The sequence below is a fragment of the Equus asinus genome, chromosome 15, assembly GCF_041296235.1.
Source record: "Equus asinus isolate D_3611 breed Donkey chromosome 15, EquAss-T2T_v2, whole genome shotgun sequence".
Taxonomy (NCBI): domain Eukaryota; kingdom Metazoa; phylum Chordata; class Mammalia; order Perissodactyla; family Equidae; genus Equus; species Equus asinus.
This window is the reverse complement of record NC_091804.1, coordinates 50,651,151-50,671,348: the sequence shown is the minus strand read 5'-3', so window position 1 is coordinate 50,671,348 and position 20,198 is coordinate 50,651,151. Positions and strand designations below refer to the sequence as shown.

General features: G+C 48.2%; 1 protein-coding gene and 1 pseudogene across 1 annotated transcript in view; one reads left to right on the top strand and one right to left on the bottom strand.

Annotated features, from left to right (window-relative positions):
* Window positions 1-99: 99 nt before the first annotated feature.
* Window positions 100-20,198, bottom strand: part of ZGPAT (zinc finger CCCH-type and G-patch domain containing) — a 21,215-nt gene continuing 1,116 nt past the window's right edge. The window contains exons 3-7 of the mRNA XM_014849087.3: window positions 2,700-2,833; window positions 2,311-2,466; window positions 1,216-1,335; window positions 716-1,124; window positions 100-514 (exon numbers count right to left, since the gene is read on the bottom strand). Of these exons, the coding sequence (XP_014704573.3) occupies window positions 376-514; window positions 716-1,124; window positions 1,216-1,335; window positions 2,311-2,466; window positions 2,700-2,833 (958 nt within the window). The 3' untranslated portion in view covers window positions 100-375. The remainder of the gene's footprint in view (window positions 515-715; window positions 1,125-1,215; window positions 1,336-2,310; window positions 2,467-2,699; window positions 2,834-20,198) is intronic.
* On the top strand, window positions 5,345-20,191 carry LOC106836306 (high mobility group protein B1 pseudogene; annotated as a pseudogene).

Genomic DNA, 20,198 nt, shown 5'->3' with positions numbered 1-20,198 from the left:
GGGCAGGGGGCAGCAGCCTCACTCGGGACCCCTCTAGCCCGCCCCCCCGCCTGGTGCAGAGACTCCTCTCTCTCCAAAGACCCCACAGCCAGCCGAGCCTCCACGGAAAGACACGCAACAAAAGCACTTTAATGTCCTTGCTCAGGAGATGCCCTCAGACACTGGCAGGTGGACTTGACGGGCAAGTAAGTGTCCAGAGTGATCCCTGCAGCCCATCTCCACTCAGCAGTGTCCACACGCCCCCGCTGGCAAGCAGGCCAGCTGTGGAGGCTAGCCCCTCTTCTGGTGGCATCCTGGTTGCTGGGCAACAGCTGGTCTTCCTGAGGCAGCCGGGAGCAGGGGTCTCTGGGCTCAGCCAGTGTGCGCGCAGGGGCTCTAGAACTCAGTCATCTTCTTGTGGGTGTCTGCCTTCCTCTGCTCCTGCTGCAGGCCTGCCTCCTGGGCCCGGAGCTGCCCCAGCTGCCGCCGGGCTCCCGCCAGCTTCTCCTGCAGCTGGGCCACCATCACGCTGTGCCTAGAGAGGGGCCCACCATTCAGTGTGGGCTCCTGGGTCGCTGCCATGAAACCCTCAGGCTGCTGTGGCCACTGCCCATCACCATTAATCATCCAGACACTCCTCAAACTTGGCCCGCCACCCCCGGGTTAGGGTAAGGTCCTGCATGTGAACCGTGGGCTGGGCACCCGCCCTCTGCCCTGAGCTCGGCCCCATACGTACCGGCCTGTGTTGCGGGCAAGGGCCTCCTGAATGCCCCGGATGTCCCGCTGGGTCTGCTCAATCTTCTCCTCAGTCTGGAAAAGCTGCAGGCTCAGGGCCCGCTTGGTGCTCGTGGTGCCTCGGTACGTTTCTGTGCCGCTCTTCCTGCCCGGGGGAGCTGCCCCAGCCTCCAGGGCCTCAGGGTCCTGGCCCTGCAGCTTCTCATTCAGAAAGTCAAACACACTACGTGGGGGTGGGCGGCCCCTAGGCCTGCCCCCTCTCCCTGGGCATTTTGGGAGGCTGCTGGTGCCAGCCTTGCTGCCTTTGGCCCTCTTCTGCAGTATCTCTGCACACTGGTCCAGTGACTTCCCTCGAGGCAGCACCACGGCGTGGATGGGCTCCACCCGGCCCTCGGAGTGTCGACCCAGACCTAGGGGCACACGGGGCTGGTACTACTGCTGCTGGACCCCTGGGCTGTGTGGTGGCAGCACTCTCCCTTCCCCGGTGCAGCACATACTCACCCTTGCCAAACTCGTAGCCCATCTTGGCAAGGAGTCTGGAGCCAATACCCCGTGTGTGCACCTCCCAGCCAGCGAAGGCAGAGCTGCAGGTCCCATGTTCGGCAGCACCAGGCTCCATCACTGCAGGAAATGAAGGGCAATGGCTCAGCCCAGCTGGACACGAAGCAGGCTGGGCTCCAGCTCGGCTCTGGGCCAGGGCCGTGATCCGCAGCACCTCGGGCTCTCTGCCGGTTGCCCAGGCCGGTGGTGGCACGTGACAATAGACAGAGCTTGTGGCAGAGTCCGGCACAGTCTGCTCCAGCCCTCCTGGTTGCATGGCTGCCTCCCAACACAGCCCCACCCTGACCTACCTCTCCAGGTGGGGAGCTGCCCCGCTCCCCTCATGGAGAGCAGTCACCGACTTCACCTGCTCAGCTCAGTCCTCCCCTCCATCACCACGGACATGGGGCTTCAGAAACCACCAACTCATGTAACATATCCCACGGGGACACCTCCCATCTTCATCCTAACTGAACCTCAGGAGGGCTGGACACTGCCAGCCAGTGCCCCTTCCCGGAACTCTCCCATCCCCAGCTGTCTGGACACAGCCCCTCCTCCGTCCGCAGGGCACCCAGGCCCTAAGTAGAAGCCACTGCAAGGAGCTGCTCCTTCCTGCATTCCATGTCCCACCAGTCCCCTCCCATGCATCAACTTCCTCAGCAGCTTCTGCATCAGTGGCCCCCTGCCCTCCAGTTGCCACGGCCACAGGTTTGCATCATGTGGGACTGTAATCATTGCACATGCACTCCTTTAAGACAAGGGCCAGGTCTTTGTGTCTGTGGGTCTCCAGTCCTGCCTCAGACTCTTCACGCACTCTCTCATCTCCCCAACCTCCTGTGGGGGCTTCCATGCCTCCTCAGGAACAACTAGTGCCCCTCTGCAGGGGGTCCACCTAATGAGCACCGCCCACCTCACTGCAGTCATGCTCTCTCACCATCTAGTTAACAGTCAGGGTACCCCACCAGCTGGGGGCCTCTCAGGATGACTGCTACCAGTGCTGCCCCTTGTCCCTACCCTCCTGGCTTCTGGGACCCTGAGCCTGAGCTGCTGCCATACCTCTGGCATAACTGGGGTCATCTGGGTCGCTGCTGTCTGAGTCAGAGGACCCTGCAGGCTCTGTGCGCAGTGGGGGCAGGATGCTGTCCCCCTCTACCACGGCTTCCTTCAGCAGCAGTGAGTCAAACTTGACTGTGTAGTAGCCACTGTCCACATCTGGAGGTGGGGGGACAAAGACAGGCCAGGTCAGCAGCCTCAACAGGTGGTAGAAGCCACAGTGGAAGTTGGGAGCAACGTGCGGCCAAGGCAATGGTGGTCTTTCTCCTCTTGGGCACACAGCAGGGTCCCCAGGCCCAACCAAAGGAGTGGTCATATGAAAACACCACGTGTGAAGCACGGAGAGGGCTTTCAAGGAAGGGCCCTGTCAAGGAGGCCACAGGCAGCCTCACCAGTGATCCGCGCTGGGTGCCAGAGGCCGTCTTGCTGCTTGGCCAGACATGCAGAGCCAGCCTTCAGAGAGCTCAGGTCTGGGTCTTGGAAGGGGCGCAGCTCATCCACAGAGACCACCTGCCCATGGGAGAACCTGCAGAGAGGGCCACAGAGGGCGGGGGCTCAGACATGGCCCATCAGCGGCAAGTGAGTCCAGAAGAACCCAGTCTACCTGCCTAGGCATTGCCCTGAAGGGAGGGAGAGAGAGGGAGACAGACAGAAACATGCACACACACACATACACATACACACCCATGCACACACACACACCTATGCACAGGCACACCTGCGCACACACACGTATACATACACACCCATGCACACACACCTATGCACAGGCACACCTGCGCACACACACATATACATACACACCCATGCACACACACCTATGCACAGGCACACCTGCGCGCACACACGTATACATACACACCCATGCACACAAACACACCTATGCACAGGCACACCTGCGCACACACACATATACATACACACCCATGCACACACACCTATGCACAGGCACACCTGCGCACACACACATATACATACACACCCATGCATGCACACACACCTATGCACAGGCACACCTGCGCACACACACGTATACATACACACCCATGCACACAAACACACCTATGCACAGGCACACCTGCGCACACACACATATACATACACACCCATGCACACACACCTATGCACAGGCACACCTGCGCACACACACATATACATACACACCCATGCATGCACACACACCTATGCACAGGCACACCTGCGCACACACACGTATACATACACACCCATGCACACAAACACACCTATGCACAGGCACACCTGCGCACACACACGTATACATACACACCCATGCACACACACCTATGCACAGGCACACCTGCGCACACACACGTATACATACACACCCATGCACACACACACCCCTATGCACAGGCACACCTGCGCACACACACGTATACATACACACCCATGCACACACACACACCTATGCACAGGCACACCTGCGCACACACACGTATACATACACACCCATGCACGCACACACACCTATGCACAGGCACACCTGCGCACACACACGTATACATACACACCCATGCACACAAACACACCTATGCACAGGCACACCTGCGCACACACACGTATACATACACACCCATGCATGCACACACACCTATGCACAGGCACACCTGCGCACACACACGTATACATGCACACCCATGCACACACACCTATGCACAGGCACACCTGCGCACACACACGTATACATACACACCCATGCACACAAACACACCTATGCACAGGCACACCTGCGCACACACACGTATACATACACACCCATGCATGCACACACACCTATGCACAGGCACACCTGCGCACACACACGTATACATACACACCCATGCACACAAACACACCTATGCACAGGCACACCTGCGCACACACACGTATACATACACACCCATGCACACAAACACACCTATGCACAGGCACACCTGCGCACACACACGTATACATACACACCCATGCACACACACCTATGCACAGGCACACCTGCGCACACACACGTATACATACACACCCATGCACACAAACACACCTATGCACAGGCACACCTGCGCACACACACGTATACATACACACCCATGCATGCACACACACCTATGCACAGGCACACCTGCGCACACACACGTATACATGCACACCCATGCACACACACCTATGCACAGGCACACCTGCGCACACACACGTATACATACACACCCATGCACACAAACACACCTATGCACAGGCACACCTGCGCACACACACGTATACATACACACCCATGCATGCACACACACCTATGCACAGGCACACCTGCGCACACACACGTATACATGCACACCCATGCACACAAACACACCTATGCACAGGCACACCTGCGCACACACACGTATACATACACACCCATGCACACACACACACCTATGCACAGGCACACCTGCGCACACACACGTATACATACACACCCATGCACACACACCTATGCACAGGCACACCTGCGCACACACACGTATACATACACACCCATGCACACACACACACCTATGCACAGGCACACCTGCGCACACACACGTATACATACACACCCATGCACGCACACACACCTATGCACAGGCACACCTGCGCACACACACGTATACATACACACCCATGCACACAAACACCTATGCACAGGCACACCTGCGCACACACACGTATACATGCACACCCATGCACACACACCTATGCACAGGCACACCTGCGCACACACACATATACATACACACCCATGCACACACACCTATGCACAGGCACACCTGCGCACACACACGTATACATACACACCCATGCACACACACCTATGCACAGGCACACCTGCGCACACACACGTATACATACACACCCATGCACACAAACACACCTATGCACAGGCACACCTGCGCACACACACGTATACATACACACCCATGCACACACACCTATGCACAGGCACACCTGCGCACACACACGTATACATACACACCCATGCACACAAACACACCTATGCACAGGCACACCTGCGCACACACACGTATACATGCACACCCATGCACACAAACACCTATGCACAGGCACACCTGCGCACACACACGTATACATACACACCCATGCACACAAACACCTATGCACAGGCACACCTGCGCACACACACGTATACATGCACACCCATGCACACACACCTATGCACAGGCACACCTGCGCACACACACGTATACATACACACCCATGCATGCACACATGCACAGGTATATAATGTACACAGACACACACACTTGTGTGCTTGTGCCCTCTTGCACTCTCATGCTTTCTCTGGGGGTGGATCTGGCTACACAGAGGACAAGATGCTTCGTGTCACTCCCCAGCCTTCTGGGTTAGAGAAACCACATGGCCAGCAGACGGCCCTGTGACTCTAGGTCCCCAGTGCCTCTCCATCAGAGATGAACAGACAGTGAAGGCAGGTGTGTGCGCACAGGACTGAGTCCCCACAAAGTGACTGGGAGAATCCAGTTCTCATACTGGTGCCTTAACTCTTAGTATCAGTGAACCAGTGAAAGTAAAACCAAAACCGAGAGAGACGGGGGTGGGGTGGGGAGAAGAAAGGAGGAGGAGGAGGAAGAAGAGGAGGAGGAGGAGGAGGAAGTGTGGGGACCAAGGCCTGCCATCTTCAATTTTGCCAAATAAAGACATGAAGAAACCAACCACACACTGACTTCCACTGTGCCGTAACTTCAAGAGGAAGCTGTTCTAACCCAACAAGAGCAATCGAGGGCTGGCATTTACTCTGTGACATGGAGCCAATGTTGGCCATGGCTGTCTTTCTAGGCAGGAATCGGTGGCGAAGACAATGGAGAGGAAATGGAAAGAGTTTCCATGGTGCCCTCCCATGGTGGAGAAAGATGGCCTCCGACACCTCCCCCAGCAGGATTCCAGGCACCTCCTTCTCACAACGACTGTCCTCAGGCACCCAGGCCACTGCCAATGACCGAGTGGCACCAGCAGCTGCAAGACTGGGCCCCAAACGTACACTGCCATGGAGACTCTATAGCTGAAAGCCCTGTTCAGCTGAGCAGCAAAACAGCGTGTTCGGAAGGGCAGGGCAACCCAGGGGTGAATTCAACCCACGCACACACATGCACACACACGTCCATACAGCCACAGACACCACTAAGTAAACCTTTCTGCAGGAATCCTCGGTGACATTAGAAGCCTTAAAATTTGGTATATTACTCTTTAACCCAGCAAGTCCTTTTAAGAAATGATCCTAAAAAAAATAATAATGAAAGTATGCAAAGATTTAGCCACAAGTATATTAACCAAATACAAAAGATTTGGAAATAACCTAAATTTCCAACCATGGGGAGTAGTTAGTGGCATATCCATAAAATGAATTTAAAACTACGAGAGGGGCACGCCCTGTGGCCAAGTGGTTAAGTTCACATGCTCCGCTTCGGCGGCCCAGGGTTTTGCTGGTTCGGATCCTGGGCGCGGACATGACACTGCTCCTTAGGCCATGTTGAGGCAGCGTCCCACATGCCACAACTAGAAGGACTCACAACTAAGATATACAACTATGTACTGAGGGGATTTGAGGAGAGAAAGCAAAAAAAAAAAAAGATTGGCAACAGTTGTTAGCTCAGGCGTCAATCTTTAAAAAAAAAAAAAAAAACCTAAGAGAATGGGCAAATTGATCAGTGGAATGAAAAGAGCACCCAGGAAGAGCCCCATGCACACAGAAACTTCACACAGGACAGGGGAAGCATTACAAAGTCAGAAACAGATGGATTATGGATTTCACAAGGAAAAAGCTACAAATTGGTCTCCTGGGACCAGCCCCGTGCCCAAGTGGTTAAATTTGCGCACTTGGCTTTGGCAGCCCAGGGATTCGCCGGTTTGGATCCTGGGCGTGGACACGGCACCGCTCATCAGGCCGTGCTGAGGCGGCGTCCCTCAAAGCAGGGCCAGAACGACCTACAACTAGAATATACAACTATGACCTGGGGGACTCTGGGGAGAAGAAGAAAAAAAAGAAAAAAGATTGGCAACAGATGTTAGCTCAGGTGCCAATCTTTAAAAAAACAGTAAGAAAAAAATTGGTTTTCTATAAAAAAACACCCCAACTCAACCAACCACCTCACAACTTTCATGGAAAGACGTTCCAGAATAAGTAAAAACTTGAACCTGAAAAAAAGCATTTGCAACTACAAAGAAGGTGGTGAGTTCTAGCCACAGCCACGTACAGAGATGGTAAAATCCTCCCCACAGAAAAACAAGGCTAAAGCTGAGCAAAATTACAAAATTCACAGCTTCAGAGCTGTGGAAATCGACTAAAGCAGACAAGCCACCGAGAAATGATTATTCTTTAAAAACTGCCCAGTTTGGGGACAGAACATGGGGAGGGTCTGCAGCCTTCACACTGGGGGCTGCTCCCTGCCCAGCCCTGGACCAGCAAACAGGAGTGTCAACAGCTCAGGGCTGCAAACAGAGCAGCAGAGGGTGGAAGTGGGGCAGGGGCCTTGGAGCCAAAAGGGTGAGCCTTGTAAAAACTAACGGAGAAAAGTGACAGCACTGATGGCTTGGGGCACTGGCCCAGGTGGAGCGGGCATCGGGCCAGCCAAGTACTTAACAGCGAGACCCTGAAAATGAAATTTTTGTAATTTAGGTCCAGAAAATGTACTAAAATAAACCAAAACACTCAGGAAAGCAGTTCAGAATCCAGAGTTACTATACAGAGATGCTATATATAGCATCTGAAATATCCAGTTTCAGTAAAACTTTACAATTAATGCAAACAGGAAAGTGTGACCCATATTTAGGAAAAAAAGTAGTAGACAGAATCTGACTGAGTGGGCCCAGATGTTGAATCTAGCAAAGACTTCAAAGCAGATAATGTAAGTAAGTTCAAAGAATTAAATGAATATAATGACAATGATTCAAGAAATAGAGAATCTCAGAAGAGAAGTGAAAATTATACAAAAGGAATCAAATGGAAATTCCAGAGTTAAAAAGTCAATGACTGAAATGAAAACGTCCTAGGTGGGACGCTTCCGGCCTCCAGGCTGGCTTGTCAGAAGCTGGGAAGTTACCCTGTCCTGATAACACGTGAAAAGCTGAACACACTGAAAAATCAACCACCTTCTTAGATCTGTAAGAGAAGTGAAGTCACAGGGCCAAGTGCTGTCCCAAATTTGGAGACCAGCAGGCAAATACAGAGTCACAGCGACCGGAGCACGAACCACCCCAGGACCCAGCGCCAGAAAGGAACCCCGAGCATGGCTGACGGTCGCTGGGGGCCAGTGGGCAAGTCTGAGAGGCGAAGCCCACTGGGGTGAGTTGCGGCCCACACTTCTGTGAGCGCTGCGGCAGGAGCTCCAGCGGGCGCTCATGGTGCGTGCTGGAGAACGGCCCCTCATGCTCTGGCAGAGGAGGGAAGGAACCGTTCCGGAACACGCCGTCCACACTGCTCTCCTTCACAAGGCCTAGCCTCAGGGGAGAGCAGCTAACCAGGGCCTAACCTGACGGGGTTTTATTGGAGCCTAACTGAACTGGGGCTTAGGGGAACGCCCGGACCCAACGCACTCTAGCCGTCCCGCTCTGCCTGAGGGGGGTGTGTGTGCATGAGTGAGAAGCACATAGGACATTCACGGTTGTGGGCAGGGGTTCACCACAGACTGAGGTCTGACCAGAGGACTGTGACCCCCATCACTAACGGCCCATTTACAGCAGCTCCTGTCACCCAGGATGTCACGCTCAGCTATCAAGAAAAAATACAAGACATAGTCAAAGGCCAAAACCACAGGAAACCAAAAATGCATAATGGAGCCCAGAGGAGGGGGTGAAAGGAGCAGAAGAATATCTGCAGAATTGAAGAATAATGGCTGAAAAGTTTTCAAATTTGATGAAAGATATGAATCTACAAGTTGAAGAAGTTCAATTAACTGGAAGGAGTACAAACAGAGATCCACAATGAGAGACACAGAGAGCCTGCAGAGTAGCAGAAGAGAAGTGACTCTCCGCGTACCAGGAGCCTCAGTAAGGATGAGCGTCGACTTCCCACCAGGAACTAGGGAGGCCAGAGGGCAGTGGGACGGCACACTTAGAATCCTGAAAGAAAAACACTGTCAGCCAAGAATTCCCCATCTGGCAAAACCGTCCTTCAACAGTGAAGGAGGAATGGACCTTCCCGTGCCACCAAAGCCGAGGCTTTGACAAACCTTTAGCTAGGCTGACCAAGAAAAAAAAAGAGAACACTCAAATAAGTAAAATCAGGAAAGAAAGTGGGGACATTACTACTGACCCTACAGAAATAAACAGGATGGTAAGAGAATAGTATGAACAATTATATACCCTAGATGAAAAGGACAAATTCCTAAAAACACAAGCTACCAAAGCTAACTCAAGGAGAAACAGAAAATCTGAATAGACCTATAACAAATAAAGAAATTGAGTCATTAATCAAAAAACTTCCAACAATAACAAATTTCAGGACCAGATGGCTTCACGGGTGAATTCTATCAAAGACTTGAAGAAGAATTAACACGAGTCCTTCTCAAACTCTTCCCCCAAATGGAGAATACTTCCTAACTCATTCGATGAGGCCAGTATTACCGAGACCAAGGCAGACTACGATTTCACAAGAAAAGGAAACAATAGATAAACAGCCCTTTATTGGGATAGGATAGAGGCAAACACCCTCAACAAAAAACTAGCAAACTGAACCCAGCAGCATATTAAAAGGACTTTACACCAAGACTAAGTATGATTATTCCAGGAACACAAAGGTGGCTCAATATATGAAAAATCATTCAATGTAATACAGCATATTAACAGAATGAAGGAAAAAAACACATGATCATGTCAACTGATACACAGAAGGCATCTGAAAAACAATCCAACACTCCTTCATGATAAAAACACTCCACAAATCAGCAACAGAAGAAACTGCCTCAACCTGATGACGGGAGCCCACAGCCACCACACACTTGGCAGTGGGAGGCTGGCAGCTCTCCCTTCGAGGGCAGGCGCAAGACGAGGATGTCCCCTCTTGCCACTTTTACTCAACACTGTACGGGAAGTTCTAGCAAGCCAACTAAGCAAGAAAAAGAAGTAAAAGCCATCCAAATTGGAAAGGAAGAAGAATTATCCCCATTTGCCAACGACATGATTGTATACATAGAAAACCCTAAATAATCCACAAAAAATTCTATTAGAGTTAACAAATGAATTCTGCAATGTTATACAAAAATCAGTTGCATTTTAATACATTAGCAATGCACAATTTAAAAACGCAATTAATAATTTCATTTATAATAGCATCAAAGTGAATAAAATACTCAGAAATAAATTTAACCAAGGCTTGTGAACCACAAAATACCATTGAAAGAAATTAAAGAAGACCTAAATCAATGGAAAGACACTCCCTGCTCATGGATCACTGCTGGGATGGCAATACTCCCCACATTGGTCTACAGATTCAATGCAACCCCTATCAAAATCCCAATTGTCTTTTATGCCGAAAGGAACAAGCAGATTTTAAAACTCATATGGAATTCCGAAGGATCCTGAATACCCAAAAGAATCTGAAAAGAGCAAATGCTGCAGCACTACCACGTCCTGACTTCAAAACTTAATATAAAGCTACAGTAATCAAAACGGTGTGGCACTGGCACAAGAACAGACACATAGATCAACAAAATAGAAGGCAGCGCTCAGAAATAAACCCTCACATATATAACCAATAGATTTTTGATAAGGGTGCCATGACCATTCAAGGGGGAAGGGATGTTCTTTTCAACACACGATGCTGGGACACTGGACGTCCACATGCAAGAGAATGAGGCTGGACCCTTACCTCACACTTTTAGAGCACGTGATTTACAAGGAAATAAAATGAGATTACTACTAAACTTTTCAAAAATACTTTATGTCTGAAGAAAATGGAGGAACATATTTAAAATATTCAAGGAAAGTAACGTGAGCAAAGAATTTTATATCCAACAAAATTGACCTTCAACTATAAAAGACAAACAAAAACTTATCAAGATTCCAGATCTCCGGGAACAGTACAGGCACACCTCGGAGATGTTGCGGGCTCCATTCCAGACCACCGCAATAAAGCGGATATCGCAAAAAGCGAGTGACACGAAGTCTTTGCTTTCCCAGTGCATATAAAAGTTATGTCTACACTATACTGTAATCTATGAAGTGTGCAATAGCATTATGTCTAAAAATACAATGTACATTCCTTAATTAAAAAATACATTGTTACTGACAGCCATTGCAGTACATTGAGCCCCAGAGACAGCGCCGGGGCAAGTGAGAGCCAGACGGGCACTGGGCGACTCTGTGCCTCGCTGAGGAAAAATAATTAAACATGGGCAAAGGAGATCCTAAGAAGCCAAGAGGCAAAATGTCACCATATGCATTCTTTGTGCAAACTTGCTGGGAGGAGCACAAGAAGAAGCACCCAGATGCTTCAGTCAACTTCTCAGAGTTTTCTAAGAAGTGCTCAGAGAGGTGGAAGACCATGTCTGCTAAAGAGGAGGGAAAATTTGAAGACATGGCAAAGGCGGACAAGGCCCGTTATGAAAGAGAAATGAAAACTTATACCCCTCCTAAAGGGGAAACAAAAAAGAAGTTCAAGGATCCCAATGCACCTAAGAGGCCTCCTTCGGCCTTTTTCTTGTTTTGCTCTGAGTATCGCCCAAAAATCAAAGCAGAGCATCCTGGCCTATCCATTGGTGATGTTGCAAAGAAACTGGAAGAGACGTGGACTAACACTGCTGCAGATGACAAGCAGCCTTATGAAAAGAAGGCTGCTAAGCTGAAGGAGAACTACCAAAAGGATATTGCTGCATACCGAGCTAAAGGAAAACCTGATGCAGCGAAAAAGGGAGTCGTCAAGGCTGAAAAAAGCAAGAAAAAGAAGGAAGAGGAGGAAGACGAGGAAGATGAAGAGGAGGAGGAGGAAGATGATGAAGATGAAGAAGATGATGATGATGAATAAGCTGGTTCTAGCATAGGTTTTTTTTCCTTGTCTATAAAGCATTTAGCCCCCCTGTACACAACTCACTCCTTTTAAAGAAAAAAATTGAAATGTAAGGCTGTGTAGGATTTGTTTTTAAACTGTACAGTGTCTTTTTTTGTATAGTTAACACACTACCGAATATGTCTTTAGATAGCCCTGTCCTGGTGGTATTTTCAATAGCCACTAACCTTGCCTGGTACAGTATGGGGGTTGTAAATTGGCACGGAAATTTAAAGCAGGTTCTTGTCGGTGCACAGCACAAATTAGTTATATATGGGGATGGTAGTTTTTTCATCTTCAGTTGTCTCTCATGCAGCTTATACGAAATAATTGTTGTTCTGTTAACTGAACACCACTCTGTAATTGAAAAAAAAAAGTTGCAACTGTTTTGTTGACATTCCGAATGCTTCTAAGTAAACACAATTTTTTTATCAGTATTGTTGCCCTTTGCACAGGTCTGAAATTCTTCTTCTTGAGGGGAAGGTAGTCTTTTGCTTTTGCCCATTTTGGATCACATGAATTATTACAGTGTTTATCTTTTCATATAGTTAGCTGACAAAAAGCTTTTGTCTGCACACCCTGCGTACTCATGATGAGGGTAATAAAAGTTGAATCGAGACCGTTTTCATCCATTACTGAAACTCCAAAATCTTGATCTGTTGATAGCAAATTTCACATAGCCCAGTTACATTTACAAAGTGAAGAAGAGCCAGTGCACTCACAGCATGGCATTATTAGAATCAAACATACTAATAGAAAAGTGTGTTCTAATCTTTCCATGAGGACTCCACATTCTTTAACTCCCATTACCATGTAATGGCCGTTATATTTGCAGTTCCCACGTTAAAGAAGACCTGAGAATGTATCCCCAAAAGCGTGAGCTTAAAATACAAGACTGCCATATTTTTTTTGTTGACGTTTGTCGCAATGAAGGCTCTGGGAAAAAAAAGTGCTGGCTGTAAATGTCTTCTATGTATCTAAATATGGATTGCTTAGAAAACTTTAGAATCTCCATTAAAGGTATTTTTACTTAAAAAAAAAAATACATTGTTACTGGGGCCGGCCTGGTGGCACAGCGGTTAAGTTCACACGTTCCGCTTCTCGGTGGCACGGGGTTCACCGGTTCGGATCCCAGGTGCGGACATGGCACTGCTTGGCAAAAAGCCATGCTGTGGTACGCATCCCATGTATAACGTAGAGGAAGATGGGCACGGATGTTAGCTCAGGGCCAGTCTTCCTCAGCAAAAAGAGGAGGATTAGCTCAAAGCTAATCTTCCTCAAAAAAAAAATACATTGTTACTAAAAGTGCTAGCCATTGTCAAGCCTTCAGCAAGTCATATTCTTTCCGCTGGTGCAGGGTCCTGCCTCGGTGTTGATGGCTGCTGCCTGATCAGGGTGGTGGTTGCTGAGGATGGGGGTGGCTGTGGTAATCTCTTAAAAGAAGACAACAATGAAGTTGGCCACCTTGACTGACTCTTCCCCTCATGAACGATTTGTCTGTAGCGTGCAACGCTGTTTCACAGCATCTTACCCGCAGCAGACTTCTTTCAAAACTGTCATCAGCCCCTCAAACCTGCCGCTGCTTCATCAAGTAAGTCCATGTCACAGTCCAAGTCCCTTGTCATCACTTCCACAGTCTTCACAGCATCTTCACCAGGAGGAGGTTCCATCTCGAGATACTACTTCCTTTGCTCATCCATAAGAAGCAACTCCTCATCCGTTAAGAGTTTTATTGTGAGATTGCAGCAATTCAGTCACAGCTTCAGGCTCCACTTCTAATTCTACTCCTCTTGCTGTTTCCATCACATCTGCAGTTACTTCCTCCACTGAAGTCTTGAACCCCTCGAAGTCATCCACGAGAGCTGGAATCAACATCTTCCAAACTCCTGTTCGTGTTGGTATTGTGACCTCTTCCCGTGAATCAGGAATGTTTTTTTTTACTGAGTTATTGATAGGTTACAATCTTGTGAAATTTCAATTGTACATTAATGTTTGTCAGTCATGTTGTAGGTGCACCACTTCACCCTTTGTGCCCACCCCCCACCCCACCTTTCCCCTGGTATCCACTAAACTGTTCTTAGTCCATAATTTTAAATTCCTCATATGAGTGGAGTCATACACAGATTATCTTTCTCTCGCTGGCTTATTTCACTTAACATAATTCTCTCAAGATCCATCCATGTTATTGCAAATGGAATGATTTTGTTCTTTTTTGCAGCTGAGTAGTATTCCATTGTATATATGTACCACATCTTCTTTATCCATTCGTCTGTTGCTGGACACTTAGGCTGCTTCCACGTCTTGGCTATTGTAAACAGTGCTGCAATAAACATTGGGGTGCACAGGACTTTTGGGAGTGCTGACTTCAAGCTCTTTGGATAAATACCCAGTAGTGGGATGGCTGGATCATATGGTAGTTCTATTTTTAATTTTTTGAGGAATCTCCATACTGTTTTCCATAGTGGCTGCACCAGTTTGCATTCCCACCAGCAGTGTATGAGGGTTCCTTTTTCTCCGCAACCTCTCCAAAATTTGTTGCTATTAGTTTTAGATATTTTTGTCATTCTAACGGGTGTAAGGTGATATCTTAGTGTAGTTTTGATTTGCATTTCCCTGATGATCAGCGATGATGAGCATCTTTTCATGTGCCTATTGGCCATCAGTATATCTTCTTTGGAGAAATGTCTGTTCATGTCTCCAGCCCATTTTTTGATTGGGTTGTTTGATGTTTTGTTGTTGAGTTGCGAGAGTTCTTTATATATTATGGATATTAAGCCTTTGTCAGATATATGACTTGCAAATATTTTTTCCCAGTTAGTGGGTTGTTTTTTTGTTTCAATCCTGTTTTCATTTGCCTTGAAGAAGCTCTTTAATCTGAATCAGGAATGTTCTTAATGGCATCCAGAATGGTGGCTCCTTTCCAGGTTTTCAGTTTACTTTGCCCAGATCCATCAGAGGAATTGCTATCTATGTAATCTACAGGCTTACTAAACGTATTTTTTCAATAAAAAGACTTGAAAGTCGAAATTACTCTTTGATCCATGGGCTGCAGAGTGGACATTGTGTTAGCAGGCAGGAAAACAACATTAATCTCACTGTACACCTCCATCAGAGCTCTTGGGCGACCAGGAGCATTGTCAGTGAGCAGTAATATTTTGAAAGAAATCTTTTTTTCTGAGCAGGTCTCAACAGTGGGCTTAAAACATTCAGTAAACCATGTTGTAAACAGATGTGCTGTCATCCAGGCTTTGCTGTTCCATTTAGAGCACAGAAAGAGTAGATTTAGCATGATTCTTAAGGGCCCTAGGGTTTTTGGAATGGTAAACGAGCATTGGCTTCACCTTCAAGTCACCAGCTACATGAGCCCCTAACAAGAAAGTCAGCCTGTCCTTTGAAGCTTTGAAGCCAGGCACTGACTTCTCCTCTCTAGCTATGAAAGTCCAGGCTTCCAACAGAAGGCTCTTTTGTCTACACTGAAAATCTGTTGTTTAGTAATAGCCAGCTTCATTAAATTATCTTATCTGGATCTTCTCCATCAGCACTTGCTGCTTCCCCTTGCACTTTTATGTCATGGAGAGATGGCTTCTCTCCTTAAACTTCATGGATCAACCCCTGCCAGCTTCAAGCTTTTCTTTTGCAGCTTCCTCGCCTCTCTCAGCCTTCACGGAATTGAAGAGAGTTAGGGCCTTGCTCTGGATTAGGCTTTGGCTTAAGGGAACGTCGTGGCTGGTTTGATCTTCTATCCAGACCACTAAAACTTCCTCCATACCAGCAATAAGGCTGTTTCTCTTTCTCATCATTCGTGTGTTCACTTTTAATTTCCTCCAACAATTTTTCTTTTACATTCACAACTTGGTTGTTTGGCACAAGAAGCTAGCTTTCGGCCTATCTCGGTTTTCCACATGCCTTCCTCACTGAGCTCAATCATTTCTAGCTTTTGATTTAAAGTAAGAGACACACGACTCTCCCTTTTACTTGAACACTTAAAGGCCATTGTAAGGTTATTAACTGGACTAATTTCAATATTGCCGTGTCTCAAGGAATAGGGGGACCCAAGGAGAAGGACAGAGACAGGGGAACGGTAGGTTCACGGAGCAGTCAGAACACACACAACATTGATCGATTAAGTTCACTGTCTTTCATGGGTGCAGATTATGGCACCCCAAAACAACTACAACAGTAACATCAAAGATCACTGACCACCATAACAAATATAATATCAATGAAAAAGTTTGAAATATAGTGAGAATTACAAAAATGTGACACAGAGACACAAGATGAGCAAATGCTGTAGGGGAAATGGTGCCAACAGAGTTACTCGATGCAGCGTTGCCACAAACCCTTCAAATTGTAAAAAACGCAGTATCTGCAAAGCGCAATAAAACATAGTATTCTTGTATTCCCGTGAGCCCTTCCTGGGGAATCTACTAGAACATGAGCCTCAGACAATCAAAATAACTAGAAAGACACCAACATATGGACTGATGGTGAGCACAAAGCACCTTCCTTCTAGTTCCTTTCAGAAGTGAGGCTGAGGGTAGGAGGGAGATGAAGGTACACGATGGCCATATGATCTGACGGTGCAGCTCTAGTGCAATCATAATAACGGCGGGGAGAATGGAGGGAGTACATGTAAAAACATTGTAAACAGTCTTCAATCATCGCGACTGAAGAACGAGTGCTGTTATTCTGAGAGTGTCATCTGTGTGTAAAATGGGATGCGACAAATACATAATTAGGGGACACTTGGAATCCATCAACCCCTGTGTCCTTGAGCACCAGAATCCTGGGTGGAGAAGGAAATCCAGGGCAGAGATGTGATCCAGAAAATACTAAATAAAACACTGCAGTCCTCAGTTTAAATTGGAACTATCCAGATGAATTCATAAGGTATTTTGTCCTTAAAAACAGAGATACATGGTATGTGTATATATACACTCACACATACATACATGTGTGTCCACCTATACTTCCTAGCTCCACCCACTGGAGACCCAGGACAATGACCGACCCAGCAAGAGGGAGCATCCCAGTGCCCGCACCGTGGGTCTTGAGATACCATCTCTCATCAAAAGAAACCAGGGTTTCTTGGAGACATGGCTGATTCCAGGTCTGAGGCAGGAAAAGCACGGATGAGTGTGGAACATGCTGACTCCCCATCAGCCACCACTGGGCCACGTCAAAAGGACACAGGAGCCAACGAGGATCCCACTTGCCAAAGGTGGGATATTTGAGCCTCAACAAGGACCAGAATCTCAATAGGTTGAAATTCATCAAATATATTTAAATCCGTGAGTCCGTAAAGATATTAAGCATTCTTTTGAAAGCTAATTCATCACCTTCTCAGGATACAAGAGAACCAAATCATTACCTTGGGAACTAAGTAAACAAAACAGGAAAATCCAGCATGCAACCCACCTTTTCTGTATGAACTGTACCAGGCAGCCAAGTTGTAGACAAGGGAAAGCGTCTCTTTCTAACATGCCAGCTAATAAATGAAATGAACAGATACAGTTAAAAGACCTCTATTCTGCGATCCCCAGTGAAGCAGTGGGTCTAGGCACTGAGCTTCAGTGGCTGCTAACAGCCCCAAAGAAAACCCGCTGTGAGGTGAGGTGCTCCTGATGAAAGAACAAGCACCTGGAGCCTTGCCAAAGGGCGAGGACCTGAGTGTAACCAAGTCCCTGGGTCCAGGTGCCAGCTTGCAGCACACAGACGGACACACGGGGCTGCACCAGCCGTGTGTGAGGACAGGTCAGAGTCAGGCCCTTCAACAGTGAGGCTGTGAGGCCAGGAAGGGCAGGCAGAAGGGTGTACACCACCAGATCGAGACACAGCAGGCTTAAACGTGAGCAAGATTACAGTGTCTACACCACAGCTACCCTTGAGAAATAAACCATAAAAAACATGAGGAGGCATTATCATAAAAGTCAGGATAGTGGTTATTTTTGGAGGAGGAAGACTGTATTTGGTGAGGTGCAGGAGGGGCTTCTGGGGTGGTCAGCAAACGTGTAGTTTTGATATGAGTGGTGATTATTAGGGTGTTCCAATAATTCCCTATACTATGTATTTACTTCCTGTATCTGATTTTACTTTACAATAACAAGATAAAAACTAAAAATTTCCTGTGTGCTCACGTTAGGTACCACTCTAAATTCTTTGCACATATTAATGCACTCCATCCTCCCAACAACTGTGAAAGATGATTCTCATCTGTTTTACAGATAAGAAGAATGAAATACAGAGATTAAGTTATAACAAACATATGAAAAGATGCTCAATCTCGCTAGTAACCAAAGAAATACAGATTCAGTCGAGATACCATTTTCCCAGCTTTCAATGGGCGCAAATCTGCAGTCAGATAATGTTACTGAGGGCAAGTGTGGGGAAGAGTAGGGACTAGGGACCCTACGCCAACAAGACCAGAAAACGTGCACAACCCTCCATGCTGGCTACACACTAGGGAAATTCTCATCAGGTACAAAAGAAGACAGGAACTAGGAATTTCACAGCACACTGTAATAAGTAAAAATTGGGAAACATCAGAAAGGAACAGATTAAGTAAAATGTGGCATATTCATCTGAGGGGAGATACAGAAATTAAAACAAACAACTAGTCCTATAAATATCAGCCTGTCTCCCACAAACGTGCTTAGTGAGAACTGCAAGTTGCAGAATGAACTTACTGAGAGAACAAAGCACAGACAAGTACTACTTATGGACACACATATGCCTGTAAAGAACACGCATACGAGAGAGACACACACCAAAGTGTGACAACGACAGCCTCTCAGAATGGGGAGGGGACTGTGGCAAAGTGGGGGTCAAATGCTGCTTCAATATTGCCTACTTTATTTTTACAACCCCCCAGCAAATGCAAGACAATAACTTAGTCCCAGGATGGCAAGGTGGGTGTTTGTGGGACTCGGCAGAGAGGCCTAACGCCGACACAGGAAGCAGCACTGGAAAGGACAGTGGTCAGGGGCTGTCTCAGAGCCAGACTGCCAAGTGGCCCAGCTTCGTCCTCTGAACCAAGCTGGTGGGGCTGCACACACGTTCATACCACAACACTCTAGAAACAGTGCCTGGCGCAGAGCAAGCAGCACCCGGAGGTGCCAGCTCTCATCATCGCACAGGGACATGGACATGCCCTCCAGAGGGACTAGTGGCACAAAGGATGGGTGACCCCCTTCCTTGAGGTGTTTGCTGGTGACACGGGAGTCTGCTCCGCAAACTTAGGGAGCGCCCTTACGATTCCGTGCAGTGCTCTGCACATGTGCTGTTCTTTAGTGAGACCCAGGAAGAAAGAAGGAAAAAAGGGGCATGTGACAAATAAGTCTATAAAGAACTAAGATGAGCAAAGAACTAGAGCGGCACCCTGGACTATTGGCTAAAGAAGAAAACCATCTACTAGGAATTTCAGCAAACACCCCTTCCAAAGATAAAGTACGAAGAAGCAAAAGTCAAGTCACGCCCTGAGAGAAAGGAGACGTCGTCATAACCACGTGGGAATGTGAGCGGAACGAGGTGCTGCTGCCACACCTGTTAGGTGCAACGACGACCCGGAGGTTAACTTTCTTAGAACGTCCTTATCAGTTACATTAGGGGAACGTCCTGAAGTCTCTGTAGATGGAAAGCCAGTAACTTCCCAGGATTTGCTTTAAGACAGGCCCAGGGACACGCAGGGCAGGGAGAGCCGACGGAAGGGGCCGGGAAAGGCGGACCGCGGGCGGCCGCGCCCTGCAGCTCCACGGCGAGTCCGCGACGAGCCGGGCCCCTTCTCCCCACCGGCGCGCTTGCGCACTCCTGCTTTACCCGAGACCCCGGAGACCCTCGGGCCAGGCCCGCGGCCCGCGGCGCCTAC